Source organism: Euprymna scolopes, chromosome 3 (assembly GCF_053919585.1).
Source record: "Euprymna scolopes isolate OS-2025 chromosome 3, ASM5391958v1, whole genome shotgun sequence".
Taxonomy (NCBI): domain Eukaryota; kingdom Metazoa; phylum Mollusca; class Cephalopoda; order Sepiida; family Sepiolidae; genus Euprymna; species Euprymna scolopes.
In genome coordinates, this window is record NC_136484.1 from 67,942,809 (window position 1) to 67,962,582 (window position 19,774).

Here is a 19,774-nt window from a genome sequence, read left to right on the forward strand (position 1 = left end):
GAAAACAATCATGAAAGAAAGTAAAAAAAAAACGCACAAAAGATTTGATCACTTTTTGAAACAATTGTGTTTATTCCAATTAAACAGGCATTTTACAATCTTTTGTCATTTCTTTCCATCCTTTTGTAAAAAATAAAATCGTCTAAGTAAACAGAAAGAAAGAACAATTGGTGCCGAAACAAACACGACAAGAGAAACCTATAAAACCTAAATAAAAACGTTATCACTCGCTTTCTTCAGCTGCATTTTTGGCTTTGATACGAGCAGCCCGCATTTTTAATCGCTTTTCACGCTCATATTCTTTCATGCGAATAACCCAGCTGAAAAAGAAAAAAAGAAAAACATAAGTAAAATTCTAGAAATTCATGGAAACAAAAATGCAACATCACAGCATTTTTAAACAGAGATAACAGCATCTATGGATAATTGAAAACATAAATATGTTTAAGTAAACAAACTTGGTCTTACTCAATAAATTTTCAGATTTATTTTACAGAGAGAGATAGAGTAATAAATTATTGGAACACGTGAATGATATAATTAATACAAATCTGTATTACTTATTCAAACTATTATTTTGATCTTGGTTGTTATTTTCACAATGTTTCGACCAATGTAACCTTTAACCATCCTCAGGTCATCTTTATTTTTACTTATTATGTACTGCGGACAAAACATTTCAATCATCGCTATAGGCAATAATAACTAAGAATAAAATAAAAAAAAAATTATTTAACACTTCTACTTGCTCATGGCTCACAAAACAAGAAAAACGACCCCGCCTGTATTAAATAAAGGGTTCAGTTTGTATAAGTTGCAAAGTTCAAAAAGATGTACCTAAAGAAAATTGGAAGTTACATTAGCTAAAACATTGTTAAAGTAACATCCAAGGTCTTGGAGCAATTTCCATTCAAAAAAAAAAAAAATCATATAGTAGTCTAAATAACCCAATACAAATTATCAATATTCATCTAAAAAACTTGAAAACACAATACAAATCTATATAGTCATCAGACTAGATATTGTCTATCCTGTTTCTATGTAACTGCTGGAATTAGGTTTTAATTTTAAACAATTTTATTCAATTAATTTAGTAACCAAATGATACATTAGAAAAATTAACTTTCACAAATTAAACAATTTAACAGTAAAAAAAACCCAAAAAACAAAAACAATTGAAACTATGAAGATCATTCCAAAAGTAATACCACTTATTTTTTTTACTTCAAAAAGTTGAAGAGCTAAGACGACGGGATATGCATCATTAATATGAGCGACCTTTTGTGTTGCAGAATTTATTTTTCTACAGTTACCCTTATTTTCAATGCACTTTTGCCAGGAATTCTCTGCTTCTGATGCATGTTTATAACAGAAGTTGCTTTCTTAGAGTCTCACACTGTCAATATCTGCAACAGAGAGATGAAACTTTCAAGTCATGAATGCATAAATTCAATCATCATAAGATATATCGATTTTATTGCAAAACAGACAAGCATGACATTTTTTCATTGAATTATATTTTCAAAAAGATAAATCTGTTCCGACAAGAAACTAATTTTATGAAAAGGCAAAATGAAAAAGGAAGCAATCAATGAGCAAAACAGTAATGAAATTAAAAAATTCCCAAGCAATGCCATGTAACATTGACTAATTTTATGATTATGGTACAAACAATGGATTGAATTAACTGGAGATTATTGGAGTCTTTAAATGTGATATTTAAAAGAATCTGAATTTATTATGGGTGGGAGGAGAGTAAAGGAAAAACAGAGAGAAACACGAAACTTTTTTTTAAATTTTAAAATGGAATTGTGCATTATTATATATATATTATATATATATTACAATATCATAAGGATATATTATATATATTACAATATCATAAGGATATATTATATATACTACAATATCATAAGGATATATTATATATACTACAATATCATAAGGATATATTATATATATATTACAATATCATAAGGATATATTATATATATATTACAATATCATAAGGGTATATTATATATATATTACAATATCATAAGGATATATTATATATATATTACAATATCATAAGGATATATTATATATATATTACAATATCATAAGGATATATTATATATATATTACAATATCATAAGGATATATTATATATATATTACAATATCATAAGGATATATTATATATATATATTACAATATCATAAGGATATATTATATATATATATTACAATATTATAAGGAGAGTTTACTTCACAAATAGTTGCAATAAGACAATTTATTAATAACTTTATTATTTACCCACTCGCCCACCAGAGAATTTTATTGTATTCAAAAGTCTCATACTCACAGAATCAATCAATTTCTTGATAGTGGCACATGAGACTGTCTTTGTTGCAGTATTTAATACTGCAACAAAGACAGTTTCATGTGACTTCCTATGAGGTTGTTTCTAATAAAAACTGACACCCGTCACCATAAAAGTCTTTTTTTGATGAAAACCCAAAACTTTTCCGTTAGAGTGAGTTGGCATTGAGATCATAAACTTTTCACCTTGGATATTCAATCTAGCTAAGAATGTTTTATTCTCCATAGGTTGGTTGACAAGTGTGACAGATAAACAGAGACTTATAGAAATTAAAAGTGTGTGGATGATGAAACAAAATATATATATAAAAAAAACAAATACAGTGGAATCTTTAGATACGAAAGACTCTGCTTACAATGTTTTCAGCATATGAAATGGGATGTGAAAATTTTTTGACCCTGCATACAAATTATTTTTCAGGATGCGAAAGATACGAGTGTCAAATCTTTTTAAAATCAGAGTTTTATTAGATTAAAAATATTTTTAGTTAGTTTCTGGAAATAATTGTATTAATATTTATCTGGAAAACCATTTTTTGAATTTTTTTTTTTTTTACTAGCTAGTTTTAGTTTCTGCATTCACTATTATTCATTTTTGTTGTGTTTAGTGTTGCTTTACTGAACCCATACTATAGCCATGGGTCCAAAGAATGGTGTTGATGTTCAAGGAAAGATTGGTTGGTTGGTTGTTTTTATTTTACGGCATATCAACCCTTTTCGGGTTATTTAATGCCGAATCCAAAGCTTTTGAAGAAAAATTTTTTTAATAGAATATATTTGTTGTTTTCATGTCGGTTTCTATTTAACCCATAGTTGGAACCCTAACAGGTACTACCACTCCAGGTCAGAGTGGACCTGGGAGCAATGGTAATTAAAGGGTGGCTCCACACTCCCCAAAGCCCACAAGCTGGGGCCTCACCACTGGATATATTTTAAGATCATATCCAGGACCCTCATTGAGGGACTTTTACCCTCTGCAGGGGGCAGTCGGCGTATTCTAATGCCTCACCGACAGGGCCTTCAAGGAAAGAAGAAAATGCTTGCTATGGAAATGATGCTGAAGATAATTAAGAAATATGAGGATAGCACAAAGTTAAATGTTATTGTGAATAAATATGGCTGAAATCCGTTCATGATTAGTATCATCCTGAAGCAGAAGAAACCATTAGAGCAGTAAAAAATTTAAAGGGCATGACTGTCTTTTCAAATAAGCAGAGCCATGTCCATTATGTGATGGAAAGACTAGTTCTCATCTGTACTTGGGAAAAGGAAATCACCAGAGGCATCATTACCGAGATGATAATTACTATTTTTTGTGACCTTGTCACACTCACTGAGTACACACTCAGGCTGAAGACGACCCAAGCGAACGGATGTTGCAGGATTTGCAGTTGGCACCCCTAGAGTACAAGGCTTCATGAGGATGGTTCAAGAAATTCAAGAGATGGACTTTTATTCATTCACTGGTGCAGAATAGCCAGCGTGGACATGATAGAGGTTAAAGTCTTTTAATAGAGTTGACTCTGCAGGAAGATTACATTCCACAAGTTTTTAACTGTGATGAAATGGGACTTTTTTGGAAAAAAATTGTCTCATAGGGCCTATATTATGAAAGAAGAGAAGAAGTTGCCTGGGTATAAGCCTATGAAAGATATGATCACTAGGCAGAAACAAGCTTCCTTAGATCGTTTCTCTTCAAGCCAATGTGAGGGTCAAAGCAATCCGACAAAACAGAAGTGATGAAAATTAGAAACTGTAAAAGTAAAAATTAAATTTAAATGTTTCGTAATGTGATGATAATTAGAAATTGAAAAAAATAAAAATTAATTTCAAGTGTTTCATAAAATTCGGACATGGCCTACCTCAAAAGGTAAGGTTCCACATTTTTGTATTAAAATTGGCATTATCTACATCATTTACAGGTATTAATGGTTAGGTTAGGTTAGGTACTATTAGGCTCTTATTTCATTCTGGTTTTATTTTTATTTATTGTAAAATTTAAAGAGTATTTTCATAAGGCTTTGAATGGATTAGACGATTTATGTATAAAACACCTTTAAGGATACAAAAATTTCAATATACGAAAGCGAAGCTGGAACCGATTAATTTTGTATCTAGCAGTTCCTGAGAACTGTGTTAAATCTCTTAAAAATGAGATTCTACTGTTTTAACGCGATTATATGTAAACTACCTTAAAAAGTATACAGTAAAAAGTCATTTAAACAAAATAAAAAAGCAATTTTTACATTTTAGAGTGGGGGCTCACTTTTGCATATAAAATAAATGTGAAATGATCATTCACTTCCGAACCAGATAGAATTTTTGTTTTATTTCTTTTTAGTAACAAACAATTTATTTACATGTCATCACCTAAAAAGTAGAATCTTACATTTTTTTGTTACTAATTTAAAAGGGTGCAGGGTTATCGTTTTACGAATCAATGAAAATGAACTGATACTCACTCATCAAATTCACATTGGCTATATTCATGTTTTTCATGACTGCATTTCGAAATGAAAGGAAATGCCTGTTTACGACATGTTATCCAGTTGATATAATGGTGGGCACAATAATCACGTTTGTCCAGGGGAACATTGTGCATATTCAGTTCTTCTTGTGTTGCAACCATCACTGAAAAAGAGAATAGAAAAACTGGCCTTAAAACTGACATAAAATCCTATTTTTGGTGGCAAAAATCTGTCATGTTAAGAGAGTGATGCACAATAATCAACTATAAAACATTCATCTCTCCTTATATATATATATATATATATATATATATATATATATATATATATATATATATATATATGAGTTTCTTTCAGCTATATATATATGCGTTAATATGATTTCAAATAAGCTGAAATAACAGCAAGGGGAGACTTGATTACAAATTTCCATTATATTATTTAAAATTTTTTTATATTATTCTTTTTTATATTTATATCACATAGCACATTAAACAATTCAGGTCATTACTTTTCCAACAAGCCTTCATTAGTTAAATTCTGACTAATAGTCGCTGAGATTTAAAACTTATAAAATTGCTAAAAAAGGTGGTATATCTATGGATGGATGAATATATATACATATATATGTATATATATATATACACACCCGCACTGGTAGCCAAATTGAATATTGAAATGCTCATATCTTTGGTTCTATGGGATGAAAGTACATGAAAATTTGTAGGCTTTTTGAAGATTATAATACTATTTTATGCTTACTATTTTATGACAATCCATAAAAAAGAACCTATATTTTCAAACCAATAAAATATACTCATAAGTAGTGCTCATTCTCCTGAAAAAGCATGGTTGTTTTGAATTGCAAGAAGGTTGGTTGGTTAAGGAAAATTTTGAAGCAAATGATTGGACAAGACTGTACAGAGATAGTTGAACTGCTGATGAGAGACTAAAGAGCGAGCTTGCAAAATAAAGATCAACCTTGGACAAAGGAAAAATGATGATATATATATAACAAATTTTAGTAATTCAATAATTTAAAATTTATGACGTGAAATGATTAAATTTTAAATCAAGAAAATTTTATCATTATATGTAAGACAAAGAATACATATCAATTGTTACATGATAAAGGGCTGTCCCCTTTTCATGTAATTAAAAAGAAAATAGGGAATTAGTTAAATGTAAATATGAAATAGGATAGTCAAGGATTCGAACTTGCGAAGCTAGATTTGGAATTGAAAATTCCAATCATAAGTTAAAATAAATACAGAATATTATTGAAATAAGGAATGTGGAATCGCATTTGTTTAGCTTACATATCAGTTATTGGAAAAGAATGTAATGATGAAATTTGTTCTGTTATAAAAATGAAAATTAAAATAAGGAATTTAATCGTTAATTGAAATAGTAAACATATTTTGTAAAGAGGTTATTTGAAAAATAGGTTACTGAACTCGGGGTCATGTCAAGTTTGGCAACGTGACACATGTCATCCAACGTGCTTTATGAACATATGTTTAACCATGCGATGACGTGACGAGTTCTCAATATAGGTAGAGTTTTAGATGCAGTCTGGGAGAAAGAGGGGAGAAGAGCCTAGAGAGACATGCTGACACTAAACCTTGGAAGTGGAGGTTAGAGAAGAACAAGCCATGTAAAGAAACTTTGAATTCCTCAAGCGAAATCATGGACGGGTCATGAAATAAAGGACGTCATCATCTTTGTGTATCTGCGTCTTCATGTTGTGATTCAACAGAAAAGGTATTGTCCATTTATATTATAAGAACTTTGTGAAAATCATCATCTCAAAAATAGGTAAGAAATATATGTCATTGGTTATAGAAACACTCCCCTCATACAGAACTGTCAAAAGTATAAATGTTAAATCCTTGGTCTATCTATCTATATATCAAATCTCCTCTCATTGTGTAGTAACATGTACACTGTCTATTATATATATATATATACAGAAGTCTCTCTCTCTTTATATATACTCTGTCCCTATATCTCACCAATGTTTCCATCTCTTACAACATGAACATCTTAAGGCATATGAACACTCAACACATGAACATGCCTAAGACTGTCTCTATCACTCTAAGACTCTTACAACATGAACAACAACAACAAATATATAAGTCGTCATCTAAATAAGAACGACGAAACATATACACATATTTGGTACTCTAATAATAACACCCACCACATAACACAATTAGTATATCTCCTTAACCTATAGGTTTTCAATGTCTACCATATCTTCAGAAGAGAAAATATAATGATTTACACCTAATTTGCTAAAAAATAATAAACATAGAAAATTATAATTAAAAGTTTTTAAATATCATAGAGTAAGGAAAATTAATGAAAAGGATATTGAGTTTGATATCCAAGTTGAATGGTAAAATCAAGTGATTATATATATATATATATATTAGGCACCGCCAAAACTGGGGGGGCAGGTCAGTACTTTTTGACGGACCGTCTTTTTAAAAATCTACCAAAAATCAGGTAATTATCCGATCAATACGAAATTTTCAGCGATTATTAGGAGAAGAATGAACTTTATAACAGTGTACTTATTTTTCATAAACGATATTTATATATATATATTTTTTTGCTTACAAAACCCCCCCTTGTTTTGAAGTGGGAACAAATATGCTTAAAATAATCATCTGAAACTGAAATCAACATATTGTGTTGTTGTAAGGGACAGAATTATAGATTCAAAAAAAAAAATTGTTTGCATACCTTATTTTGACGTCTGAATATCAGAACTTCGATTGTGTTTAATTATCCCGCTTTTGAGTTTTGAAGTGTGAAATTCGGTGAATATGTTAAGTAAAATAATTAATTTAAGTTAAGCAAAACAAACAAAAAAAAATTTTAATATTTATACGAAAAAAGCTATTTTAAAATTTTTGATAAATAAATTAACAATTTTTTTTTAGCGAGCCGAATAATGCATGACCATTATTAAACAGGGCATGCTTTGAATAATCGATACCAAAAAAAAAAATTCGATAAATATTGTGCCCTTTGTGTTAAAAATAGCATCATTTTTTTCGATCCCGTTTGAAAACGTTTGCCGCCTTTCGACTACGGTGGACCAAACGCGCTGAAATAATTTTTTTTTATTCAGCTTTAAATTGCCCCCCCCCATTTTGGGGAGCCTGCCCCCCACACACATACACATTAAAAACCAAACGCATACAAATGGTCACCCATCTGGTACTGGCCAGCCTCAGCTTAATAATACATTGAAATTTTCGTCACTGAAAAATAAGTTTTTTTTGGCCTGTTTGGTCTTCCATAGTTTTCTTATTATCAAAAGAAAACGTAAACAGAGTCGATCTGAACTCTACGTCAACGCGAAATATTTGGTTACCTATATGAATAAGTGGAATTATTTGAAATTCAGGTACTTATATTATAATATTTTTGCATATTCTCTTAGAAAATCATCCTAAATCTTAGTTAGACAATAAATAAATTAATTAATTATTTCAAAAACCCTTTTTTTTAAATATTTAAGTACGTTTTTTGTGCAAGACAAAAAATGTCAATTGTTAACTTTTTGGGAAAATTTAACATTTAAAATTGAATTAAAAATAGTAGAAAAAGTTTTACATTATTCTGTTTTCTATATGATAAAATTCAGGGTTTTATCTTTCTGGAAAAAAAAAGTTACTCAGAAATAATGGATTTTAATAAATGTAATTTCGTTTTAAAAAACAACAACAACTTGATTTTGCGGCCATTTTTGGCGGTGCCTAATATATATATATATATATATATATATATTTATATATATATACATACATACACAACGCGGATGAAATAGATTAGATGAAAGATAGAGGAGCGAAGGGAATAAAATTCCCTTCCTAACACCCCTTATTTTTTAGACGGGAATAAACATCGGTCGCGTGAGAGAGTCGCAATATTTTTCTCGGTGATGGTCACAAAGTACACACGTTCAATTTAGTAGAACATTATAATTGAAAACTGATCCCTAAGGATAAAAGTCAGAAAAGATATTTGCTAAATATTACCTTACGCTACAACAGAACACCGACCACTCTAATTTGGTTTTTTAGAGGTATTCGAGGTTGCTGACAACGAATCTGATAATCAAACCCGTCCCAAATTTACCGTTTGTATGGTATTAAGCCCTGGACTCTGGGACTAGTTTGTGCCATTTCACCACCTTCGTTATTGCTACGTTAGTGTTTTCTTACATGATGTGTATGTGCGTAAAGAAGTGACTTATTAGCAGTGTCAGAAAATCGCCATTAAAAATGCGTGATGAAAACTTGAATAATTAGACTTACTATCTTTCCAAGCTTATAACTACTTGAAAAATGTAATTCAAACCCTAATTTTTTTGTCAATAAAAGGAGCAAAGACCAAATTTTAAAATAACAGATTTAATAACAAAATATGCAATATTTGTTTTTTTAAATCGATTTTCTTTAAAAAAGATTTCAAGAAAATCAACAAATTTTAACTTACTTCGATTGTAATACAGGAGTACCTCCCCCCAAAAAGGGCCCCGACTCTAATTAGGCTCCGTTTCTTAGTGTTTTGTCTGAATGAAATGAAACTTTGGTCATAACTAGTTTATTATATTCAAAACATCACATCAAAGCACTAGGGTCTTTGGCCTTTTTTTTCTTCGTTGACTGTAAAATGTTTTTTTTTTTGGTCACCCTGCATATATAAGTTCCAAAAAAATCACTTACCTATAAAAATACTAATCAATGGGTACTTCCATTCTTCATTCTTAAGAATTTATCCATATTTATATTTTATATTCCATGTCCTTTTTAAATAAAATACTTTTTTAAGCAAGGATTAAAAAATAGCGCGACATGAGAGGTTTCAGAAGTGTAATAAAGGGAGACAAATGTCTCCTTTTATTTGAGTTAAGAACTACGGTGGCTTGTAAGCGCAAGAATTAATCTCCCTTTCTGTTGCTGGCTGTAAACAAAAGTTAGTCAATATGGGCCATCGTATTTGAAAAATGATCACATTTCACTTAGTTTCTGCTGTTAAAAAAAATTCCACTTGACTAATTTTCGATTTTTTTTTTATTCTCTTACAGAAATACATGAGTTTTTTATTTAATATATTTTATTTCGTCTTTATGGAGTGATTTTTTTTTTTTTAAATCTAAAAAAAAAATACAACATTGAATGAAGCAGAAACAATTGTTGTAGGTATTCAATCTTTGGTACTCATGCAGAGAGTGATCCGTGCTGAAATAATAACATTATTTAAAAAGCTATTCTTAACATGGGGAGGGGAGGGTGTTTTGTACCTATTCTGTACTTAAACCTTACAATTGAATAAAAAAAAAACATATCATAAAACTTTAATTAAACATGGAAATATGATTTTAAAAAATAGCGCGGATCACTCTCTGCCTTCTTAGTTCCCAATCTTTTCAGGAAAAAATTTAAAAAATGTGAGGTTTCACTGTAAAAAAAAAAAAAAAAAAGGTTTTAAACTTTTGACTTTACAGGTAAATTTGTACAAAACTTTTTTTTTGTTTTAAATTAGATTATTTTATTTATTGATCTTTTATCTTCAATTTGTGATATATAAATCTGAGGTGTAAAAATTGATTATTTTGATTTTAATAGACATTTCAAAATGGTGAGGGGTGAATTAAAAAAAAAAACGCTTGTCTAAAATATTATATTCGGTTGATTGGGAAAGAGCATAAAATTTTGCATTAAATTTTGATCGATTTTTAAATTGAAAAAAAATTTAACTCTTAAAATTCAATTCATTTTATTATGTAAAAAAAATGGCTGCATGAGCGCGTGCATGCACTTTGTAAACACTTTTTTTTTTTAAATAAAAAATAATATTTCTATTATTTTTCAAAAAACTTTAATAGTTTTTTTTTTTTTTACATAGGCATCACCACTTATCAAGGCCAAGAGGCCACTCAAGGATAAGGGTTAAAGAGCATATAATAGAAATTGGACAATATAGTAATCATTAGTAATGAAAATTCGGTAAATTTGATACCTTATATGGAACGGTTCATCAAGAACTTATTTACGTTAGGCTTGAACACAACCATATTGTAGTCAGCCGGAAAGCAGGAAAACGGAAGACAATTTCACAGGCGTGCAGTTCTAAGAAAGAAGCTTTGTTCATGGAATCTACATTTAGGTTTAGGCACAGATAAAGAGTGGGGGGAATTATTGATAGTGTTTTCAGCTAGACGAGTGTTTCTTGTGAAAGTTAGGCAAGGGGGTACCATAGACTGAAGCTCAGTCGAACACTTTCCATGAAAATAACGATACATCAGAGACAAACTCGCAACATCTCTTCTGTGAGATAGAGGTTGCAGGGAAGAGAAAAGGACATCTCCTACGAGGCTACGAAGTCTATTTTGAACTCTATCAAGGCAGGACAAGTCCTTTCTAGCAGCTCCTGCCCAGATGTGGCAACAGTACTCCATCCTTGGACGTACCTGGCTCTTATATAGATAGAGAATTGCATCAGCAGTGAGATATCTACCGAATCGATAGAAAGATCCCACCATTTTTCCAGCGGCCTTGGCAACAGATTTGATGTACGTGTTCCATTTAAGATCAGGAGTAATGGTCAAGCCCAGAAGCTTGTCAAAACTTGAGGACTCCTGAAGACGAGAACCATTCATTTCAATTGATGCCAGATATGGATCAGAATGTTGATGATGTAAAGAGAGAAGCTTGGTTTTAGATGCATTAAAAGTAACCAGCCACTCCTTTCCCCATTGTACTACGTGCTCAAGATCAGAGGAGAGAGAATTGGAGAGAACTTGGTCGTTTACTGTCTTAGATGTGCTACCATAAATGGTAGTGTCGTCAGCATAAATGTCTACAAATGATGTAAGGATGTGATTTGGAAGATCATTAATGTAGATCAGGAAAAGAGTTGGGCCAGGATGGACCCCTGAGGGACACCGGCATTAATACTGTGAGCTTCTGATTTTTGCCCCTCAACTACTACTCTTATGAACCTATCAGAAAGAAATGATTTAATAATTGAGAAGACATTTCCAGCTATACCATAGCTAGAGATCTTATGAAGTAAACCTTTATGCCATACCCTATCAAAGGCCTTAGATCTGTCAAGAGCAATTGCCCTAGAAAGGTTGCCTCCGTCGAGAGATTTGCTAATTGCTAGTTTGTTTTGGAAGTATATTCCCTAAAGAAATTAAACAAACCACTTTAAAAAGAGAAATCACGAGTTTTGTATATTTTATTCGCGGTTTTGTGTTAAGCGTGTCAAAAATTCCAAAACTTCTGACACACCTAGTGACTTATCACATCGCGAAGGAATCTTTAGCAGACATTTGAAATAACAAGTTTTCAAAAAAAAAAAAGTGGTTCATTTTTTTGTGTTGTTACGTAGTTGTTGTTTTCTTTTTTTTTTTACCAGATAATTTTTTCAATTATTTTTTCTTTTTTATCTGAAAGTTTGCAATCGATGAGATTAACGGGTGCTACTGCTAGTGCACTTACTGATCCGCGCTATTTTTAAATCGTATTTCCAAGTTTAATTAAAGTTTTATGATATGTTTTTTATTCAATTGTAAGGTAGAAGTATAGAATAGTTACAAAACACCCTCCCCTCCCCATGTTAAGAATGGCTTTTTAAATAATAAGGTTATTATTTACGTCCGGCACTCTCTGCACTAGTACAGATTAACGTAAAAAAGGAAAAGAAAAAGTGTAAATTGTGGAGTTTAGAAGTGGAGGGGCAATTTCCTAAACATCCGATTTTTCTGTATTTTTTTTTTTTTTTTTTTTTTTTTAATATAAGTTTAATTCTAAATAAGCACCAAATTCTTTTGTATTTCCAAAACATCGGCTAATAATTACAACATAACGCATAAAATGCAGAATTCGGTGCTTGTTAAAATACAGTCGACAGATCGATTTTTTAAAAAATATGTTGCTTTAACCAAAAACAATATTAGCACTTAAATGTCATGTCGGAAATAGTAACATATCCAAAGATTACGAAAATTCACCGAGTAGAACAACTGCTAATGCGTTTTTAGTAAAAAAAAAAAAAAAAAAAAAAAGTTTATCGCTATGGACAACAAATATTGCAACCATGACACAAGTAATCTAAAATATTCCTTTTGGAGTTATGTCCCCTGTATGTAGACTTCTACCGTCTAAGAAAAATGCGATTTTACCGAATTTTCCGTTTAAATTACTTTTAAGGTACTTATATGTTTTTGGTACCGCACTGAAATAATAACGTTATTATTTCAAAAGACATTCTTAACATGGGGAGGGAGGGTGTTTTGTAAGTATTTTGTGCTTCCACTTAACAATATAATAATAATAATAATAATAAAAAGATACCGTGAAACTTGAATTTTTTTTTAGATGAGGTGTTTTCATTTATTGAGATTGTCGGACTGAATTCCTCATCTTGGTTGTTATAGTCACAACGTTTCGGCCGTTTTACCCTCCGGCCTTCACCAGGTGTTTTGTATCGAACTGGGGAACCGTTTGTTAAGAGTCTCGAACCCAACTCTTTATTGTTATTACGGGGGTAGGGGGGTACCGTGTTCGGACTCCAGCTAGGCTCTGGGACATAGTTGCTGATTCTCTACTTTGAATGTTACTTTTCACTGCCTTCGTTCAGGATTGAACTAAGCACCTTTGGGTAACTGTAAATTTTGATACAACGTCTAGGACCACTCGGCCATATGTCACTAGGAATTATCCTGAAAAACTATTTAATAGCGCGGTACCAAAAATACATAAGCATCACTTAACTTTCTACTCGATGATTTTTCGTATTTTTTGGATATATTACTATTTTCGGCATGGCAATTAAGTACGTAAGATTGTCTTTGCTTAAAACGACATATTAAAAACAAAAAAAAATCGATATGTTCATTGTATTTTAACAAGCACCGTATTTTTTTTTTTTTATTAAAATCGTTAGGTGAAGGTACAGAATAGTTAACAAAACCACTCTTCCCCATGGATTTCTAAATAATACCGTTATTATTTCAGCATGGTCCACAAACCACAGGAGTACCTTGTGGGCATATTAAATAAACATTAAGACTAAGGGCAGAAAGTAAAAATAACTTAAGGCTCCCAAAAGAAGAAGGAGTCGAGTAAGGTCATAAACAGGACATTATTATCTTCGGCATTCATGAGAAAATGCAAAAATAAAGATTTTATACCACGGGGTTTTCGTCCACTTGGAAATCCCATATTCGGGTCGAACGTTGGGGGGTTATTCCAATCTGGAGCTTCATCTGGGTGTAAAAAAGCATGAATTACATGTCCGTACGAGTTCCCCATGTTCGTAGAGGACGAGGTCAAGAGAAAAAAAAAAGAAACAATTTCGAACGAAATGAGACTGAAGAACGACACCAAAGGGAGATAATAAATACAATTATCTCCCTTTGATTTAACAAAATCATTCTATCATGTGAATAAAATTCTAAATTTCTATTTTTGTGTGTGTGTGCGTGTGTTTACACAGGAATCACAACTTATCAAGGCCCGAAGGCCATCAGAGGATAAGTGTAAATGAGCGTACATGGAACAATATCGCAGTAATCGTTAGTAGTGGAAGTTTGGTAAATTGGATTACTTAAGGGGATGGCTCATCAAGAATTTGTTTACATTGGACTTGAAAACTAAATTGTAGTAAGCTGAAAAGCAGGCAAACAGAGGAGAGTTCCACAGGCGTGCAGTTCTAAGAAAGAAGCTTTGTTCATGGAATCTATGTTTAGTTTTAGGCACAGATAAAGAGTGGGGGAAATTATTGATAGTGGTTTCAGCTAGACAAGTCTTTTTCGTGAAAGTTTGACGAGGGGAGACCATAGATTGGAGCTCAGACGAGCATTTGCCATGAAAATAATGATAAAACAGATACAGACTCCAGATTTGCAATGTCTCTTCTGTGGGAAAGAGGTTGCAGGGAAGAGAAAAGGGCATCCCTCACTAGGCTATGAAGTCTATTTTGAACTCTGCCAAGGCAGGATTGTAATATATTGGACAGGGTTATTTCCCTTACACTCCAATGAAACTATTGATGCCCTTTATCACTAGAGGGCGTAACAGGCTCTTATGGTGCATGTGTAAATAAAGTTGGCGCGAAACGGCCATTTTGTTTTGGCACATGCTAACAGCTCATTCATCTATATTGTTAATTTTGTCTTGTGCATTTTTATTCATGTGCAGTGTTAATGTTGATACATTTTAATTGGCAACGAGGAATGAATAATGTGGAGGAGTAACAAGACAATTTAAAATAAAAGCGGTGAACATACACAACCCAACGAACCAATAAAAGTTGCTGAGGAACAGATAAAAATGGCGTTGCTAGGCACAATTCAAGAATGGAATAGTGAGGAAGAAGAATGGTCGCACTATATTGAGAGAGTAAAGTTTTTTTTTACTGCCAATGATGTGTTGAATGAAGGTAAGAAGTGTGCTATATTTTTGTCGGTTATTGGGGCAAAACATTATGCTATTCTCAGGGGTTTAGCCGAAAACAGGCCTGAGCAGAAAACATTTGAAGAACTGTGTATTCTGATGAAGAGACACATTAGGCCAGCCATCAACGAGATACATGAACGTTTCTTTTTCAACACGAGGAACAAACGAGAAGGCGAGTCCATCAGTGAATATGTGGCCACACTGAAAAAATGTTGAAGCATTGCAACTTCGAAGAAAAAGTAAATGAATATGTACATGATCATTTGGTTGTGGGAGTGAAAGATGAGAAGATATAGGAGCGTTTGCTTGGTGAAAGGATGCTAACTTTGGACAAGGCCATTGAAATAGCAGTGTCCATGGAATCGACAAGAAAATATTCCAAGTTGATGTTGGGAGCACAGACGAATGAAAGTGAAACGTCAGTACACAGGTTGCCATTAAAATGAGAGTGTTATCGTTGTAGAAGCACTGACCACCAGGCAGACAAGTGACAGTTTAAAAACAAGGAATGTTTTTAATGTAGGCGAATCGGACATACTCATTGGAAGTGTAGGCAAGAAGAGAGCAGGCCTGCTAGCTCAGCAGCACGAGGGAAGGAAAGCAGGGCGTTGAACAAAGTGGAAGAAAGTTGTTGTGCAGAAGAAATGGAAATAAATATGGAAAAGCTAGATATGCACACAGTTGCTACACTTCGGACACCACCAGTATTAGTGGAACTGTTAATTAAAAGAAAGTGGTCATGGAAATGGACATAGGAGCTTCATGCACAGTAATGCACCTGGAAAAGTTCAAGAAAATTGGCCAAATTCGTGATCTAAAAGAAAGCGATGTCAATTTAAGAACATACACTGGCGAGTTAGTTAAACCACATGCGACCACAGACGTGTAAGTAATCCAGGAAGGGTTAAAGCATCGACTACCTTTACTGGTGGTTAAAGGAAATGTACCGACACTTTTTGCCCGCAACTGGTTAAATAACGTAAAGCTAGATTGGAGAGCCATGTTTCCTTTATACCAGGAAGAATCCCCTTCGAGGTTGGAAAAGCTTCTTAAAGAATTTGAGTCGTTGTTCAGTGAAAAAAATGGAGTGTTTAAAAAATTGTAAGGTGAAAATAGCCATTGATAAGACGGTGAGTCCAAAATTTTGTTGGCCAAGACCAGTGCTTTATGCCATAAAAGTGGATGTGGAGAAAGAGCTAGATCGCCAGGGAATTTACAAAAGAGTGGAGTAAGTTTACCAGTTGCCAAAAATGATAATGGGGCATCCGGACCTGTGGAGATTACAAGCAAACAGTAAACCAGGCATCACCATGTGACAATTACCCCATTCTTCGGACAGAAGATATATTTGCTACTTTGAAAGGGGATCAGAAATTTAGCAAGCTCGACTTGAGCCATGCCTATTACCAACTGGAATTAGATGAAGAAACCCAGGAACTGCTAACAGTAAACACCCAATAAGGGTTATACCAGCCACCAGACTACAATTTGGGGTACACAGTGCTACAGGGATTTTTCAAAGGAAGATGGACAAAAGGTTGAAGAACATCCCTATTTGCAAGGTGTGAGTGGATGATATCTTGGTTTCAGGTAGTGATGACAGTAGTCATCTGAAGAATTTACAGAGTGTATTTGCTGCCCTGGATGAGGCCGGATTAAAATTAAAGAAAAGTAAGTGCAAGTTTCTTCTTCCTGAAGTAACATATTTGGGTTTCAGAATTAGTAAGGAAGTCACAGCACCTCTTGCAGACAAAGTAGCCGCTATGACAGAGGCTCTGCTGCCACAAAACATCATGGTATTAAAAGCCTACCTCAGAGCACTTAACTGTTATCATAGTCATTTGCCGAATTTATCAACAATACTGGAACCACTTCATAGCTTAATGAGGAAGGGTACTCCCTGGGTATGGGGTGCTGGACAAACAAGGGCCTTTGAAGAAACAAAGAAGATGCTGTGTTCTGCACCTCTTTTAACTCATTTTAACCCATCTAGACCTATTCTAGTGCAAGTAGATGCTTCTCCCTATGGACTGGGAGCTGTAATGTGATATGACCTAATGTGGCCTATTATTTAGACAATCAAAGATAAAGTATTCCGTGAAAGGAATAAATTAATATACACTGTGGTTTGAATACTGAAAGAGAAGTTTATTTGCGTATTTACATAGAGACAAATACAGCGTGTTAACGTTCAGGGGGAAAGTCTCTGTTTTACAAGGGTCCGGTGAAAACCAGTGACTCGGTTCCTTATGTAGAATGTTCCGAGTTGGTTAACTATCTCCACATAACACCTCCCCACAAGCCAATTTCTCCTTGGAGAATTTTGCTTAATACCATTTGTTTTTAGGTCTGGGGCTCGGTTAACTTTTCTTTTCACCCTTGTACTTTTTCTCCTCAACACCGTTTGAGGGGGGGGGAGGTGAAGCTGGTGGCGAAACTGGTACTCTCTGACCTGGAGTAGAAGATACTACTCTCGGAGTAGGTTGTGCTATGGGTAGAGGAATATTAAAAGAGTCATACAATACCTCTAAGGACAGTTCATTATCTTCTGCCTGTTTGTAGTCATCAGTGTGTCGAGGTCTTAGCTGATTCATATGCCTGCGACAGTCAAATTTACTACTTCTTACCGAATATAGCATGTGCCCAATTCTTTTCATAATCATCCCCTCCTCCCAAAAGCTTTTCCCAGTCCTATAATTAAAGAAGAATATTTTGTCACCAGGCTTGTAAAACCTTGTCGAATGATTTTCTCTCGTTGCTGTTGTCTTGGTTGCATTTGGTAAAATCCTGTCAAATACGGATCTGATTTTCCGTGCAAACATTAGTTGGTGACAAACCGGCATTCATGTTTGGGTTAAGAGTGATCCTGTATACAGACAAAAAATTTTCAAGACTCTTCTCATCAGTGTCCATGCCTTAGTGTTTTCTTAAAGCTCTTTTGAACGTGTCAACATAATCTCTCTGCAAGGCTGTTTGAACTTGGATGGTATATTGCAGTTGTTAAATGTTCAATGGATAGGGCCTTGTAGAATTCTTCAAACTCTTTGCTGGTAAATTTGGTGCCATTGTCACTGACAATAGTTTTTTTGGTACTTCAAAACGACTGAAGAGATGTTTTAATGTATCTATAGTACTATTCGATGTCGGATGTTTACACTTAAGCACTTCTGGCCATTTTGTAAAGCGTCTGGTGAAAACTGGTGACTCGGTTCATTATATAGAATATTCTGGGTTCGTTACCTATCTCAATATAACATAATGGCTCACAAAATGGAAGATGGAAGGGAGAAACCAGTATGCTACATATCACAAATGCTATCTGAGGCAGAACAGAATTATGCACACATTGAGAAGGAGGGGCTGGCCCTAGTCTTTGCAGTGAAAAAGTTACACCAATATCTGTATGAGAATAATTTTACGTTGTTCACCAACCACAAACCGTTATTGGGGTTGTTTGCTGAATACAAGCCGATTCCTTCTCTTGCTGCTGCCAGAGTTCAATGCTGGGCCATATTTCTGGCTGCCTACAATTATAGGCTGGAGTATCGTGCCGGGTCCCTTAATGGAAATGCAGATTGCCTCAGTCATCTTCCAATCAGTGCGCAGATGCCACACCAAATACTAACAGGATACACATGATGAACTTGATTGACACTCCAGTGACTGTGGCAGTGAGAATGGAGATGAGAAGAGACCCTACTTTGAGTCGGATGTACGAATACATCCTAAGTGGCTGGAGCAGGTGCATTCCAGACATAGCAATGAACCCTATTTCAACAAGTGGACAGTGAAGCCCTATTTTAACAAGTTGACATGGTAAGATGGTGCAGTATTATGGGGAAGTAGAGTTGTAATTCCGGCTAGATTTAGAACGAAAGTGTTACAGCAATTACATCAGACCCACATAGGGATTGTGTGGATGAAGGCCCTGTGTGGTGGCCAAATCTGGATGCAGATATTGAGAGAGCCGGTAAAGCTTGTGGAACCTGCATGCTTAATCCAAGCAACCCCGGCAAGGCTCCCATTTATCACCATGGGAGAGAGAGTCCACTTAGATTATGCGGGTCCATTTTTGGGGCACATGTTTTTGATAGTAGTGGATACTCATTCAAAGTGGACTGAAATATGCATAACAAAATCATCTTCTGACCACAATTCTGAACTGAGAGGGATCTTTGCAACACATGGACTGCCGATATTAATCATGAGTGACAACGGTCCCTATTTTACAAATGAAGAATTCAAAGCATTCATGAATGCCAATGGAATTCAGCACATTTTCACAGCTCCTTACCATTCTTCCTCAAATGGACAAGCTGAATGCAGTGTACGCACTTTCAAGGAAGCGCTTAAAAGGATGGAAACAGACTGCAAGGCAACACTTGAAGGTCTTCCTAGCAGCTCCTTTCCAGATGTGGCAACAGTACTCCATCCTTAGACGTACCTGGCT

The 19,774-nt window shown here is 33.8% G+C and overlaps 1 protein-coding gene across 1 annotated transcript; it reads right to left on the reverse strand.

The window, feature by feature from the left end:
- Positions 1–43: 43 nt before the first annotated feature.
- LOC145256076 (NADH dehydrogenase [ubiquinone] 1 beta subcomplex subunit 7-like) lies at positions 44–14,248 on the reverse strand. Its single transcript, XM_080114660.1, has 3 exons — positions 14,058–14,248; positions 4,826–4,994; positions 44–320 (listed from the first exon to the last, which is right to left on the reverse strand). The coding sequence occupies exons 1-3, from the start codon at positions 14,176–14,178 to the stop codon at positions 224–226; spliced, it is 387 nt and encodes a 128-aa protein (XP_079970786.1). The 5' UTR covers positions 14,179–14,248; the 3' UTR covers positions 44–223.
- Between the last annotated feature and the right edge of the window lie 5,526 nt (positions 14,249–19,774).

What these genes read in the sequence shown, in the direction of transcription:
- LOC145256076 (XM_080114660.1), bottom strand. Translation starts at nt 14,178, where the DNA reads ATGGGGAACTCGTACGGACATGTAATTCATGCTTTTTTACACCCAGAT. An exon ending in AAGTGGACGAAAACCCCGTG is followed by an intron (nt 4,995 to 14,057) that starts GTATAAAATCTT and finishes TCTCTTTTTCAG; the next exon opens with TGATGGTTGCAACACAAGAA. An exon ending in AGCCAATGTGAATTTGATGA is followed by an intron (nt 321 to 4,825) that starts GTGAGTATCAGT and finishes TTTCTTTTTCAG; the next exon opens with CTGGGTTATTCGCATGAAAG.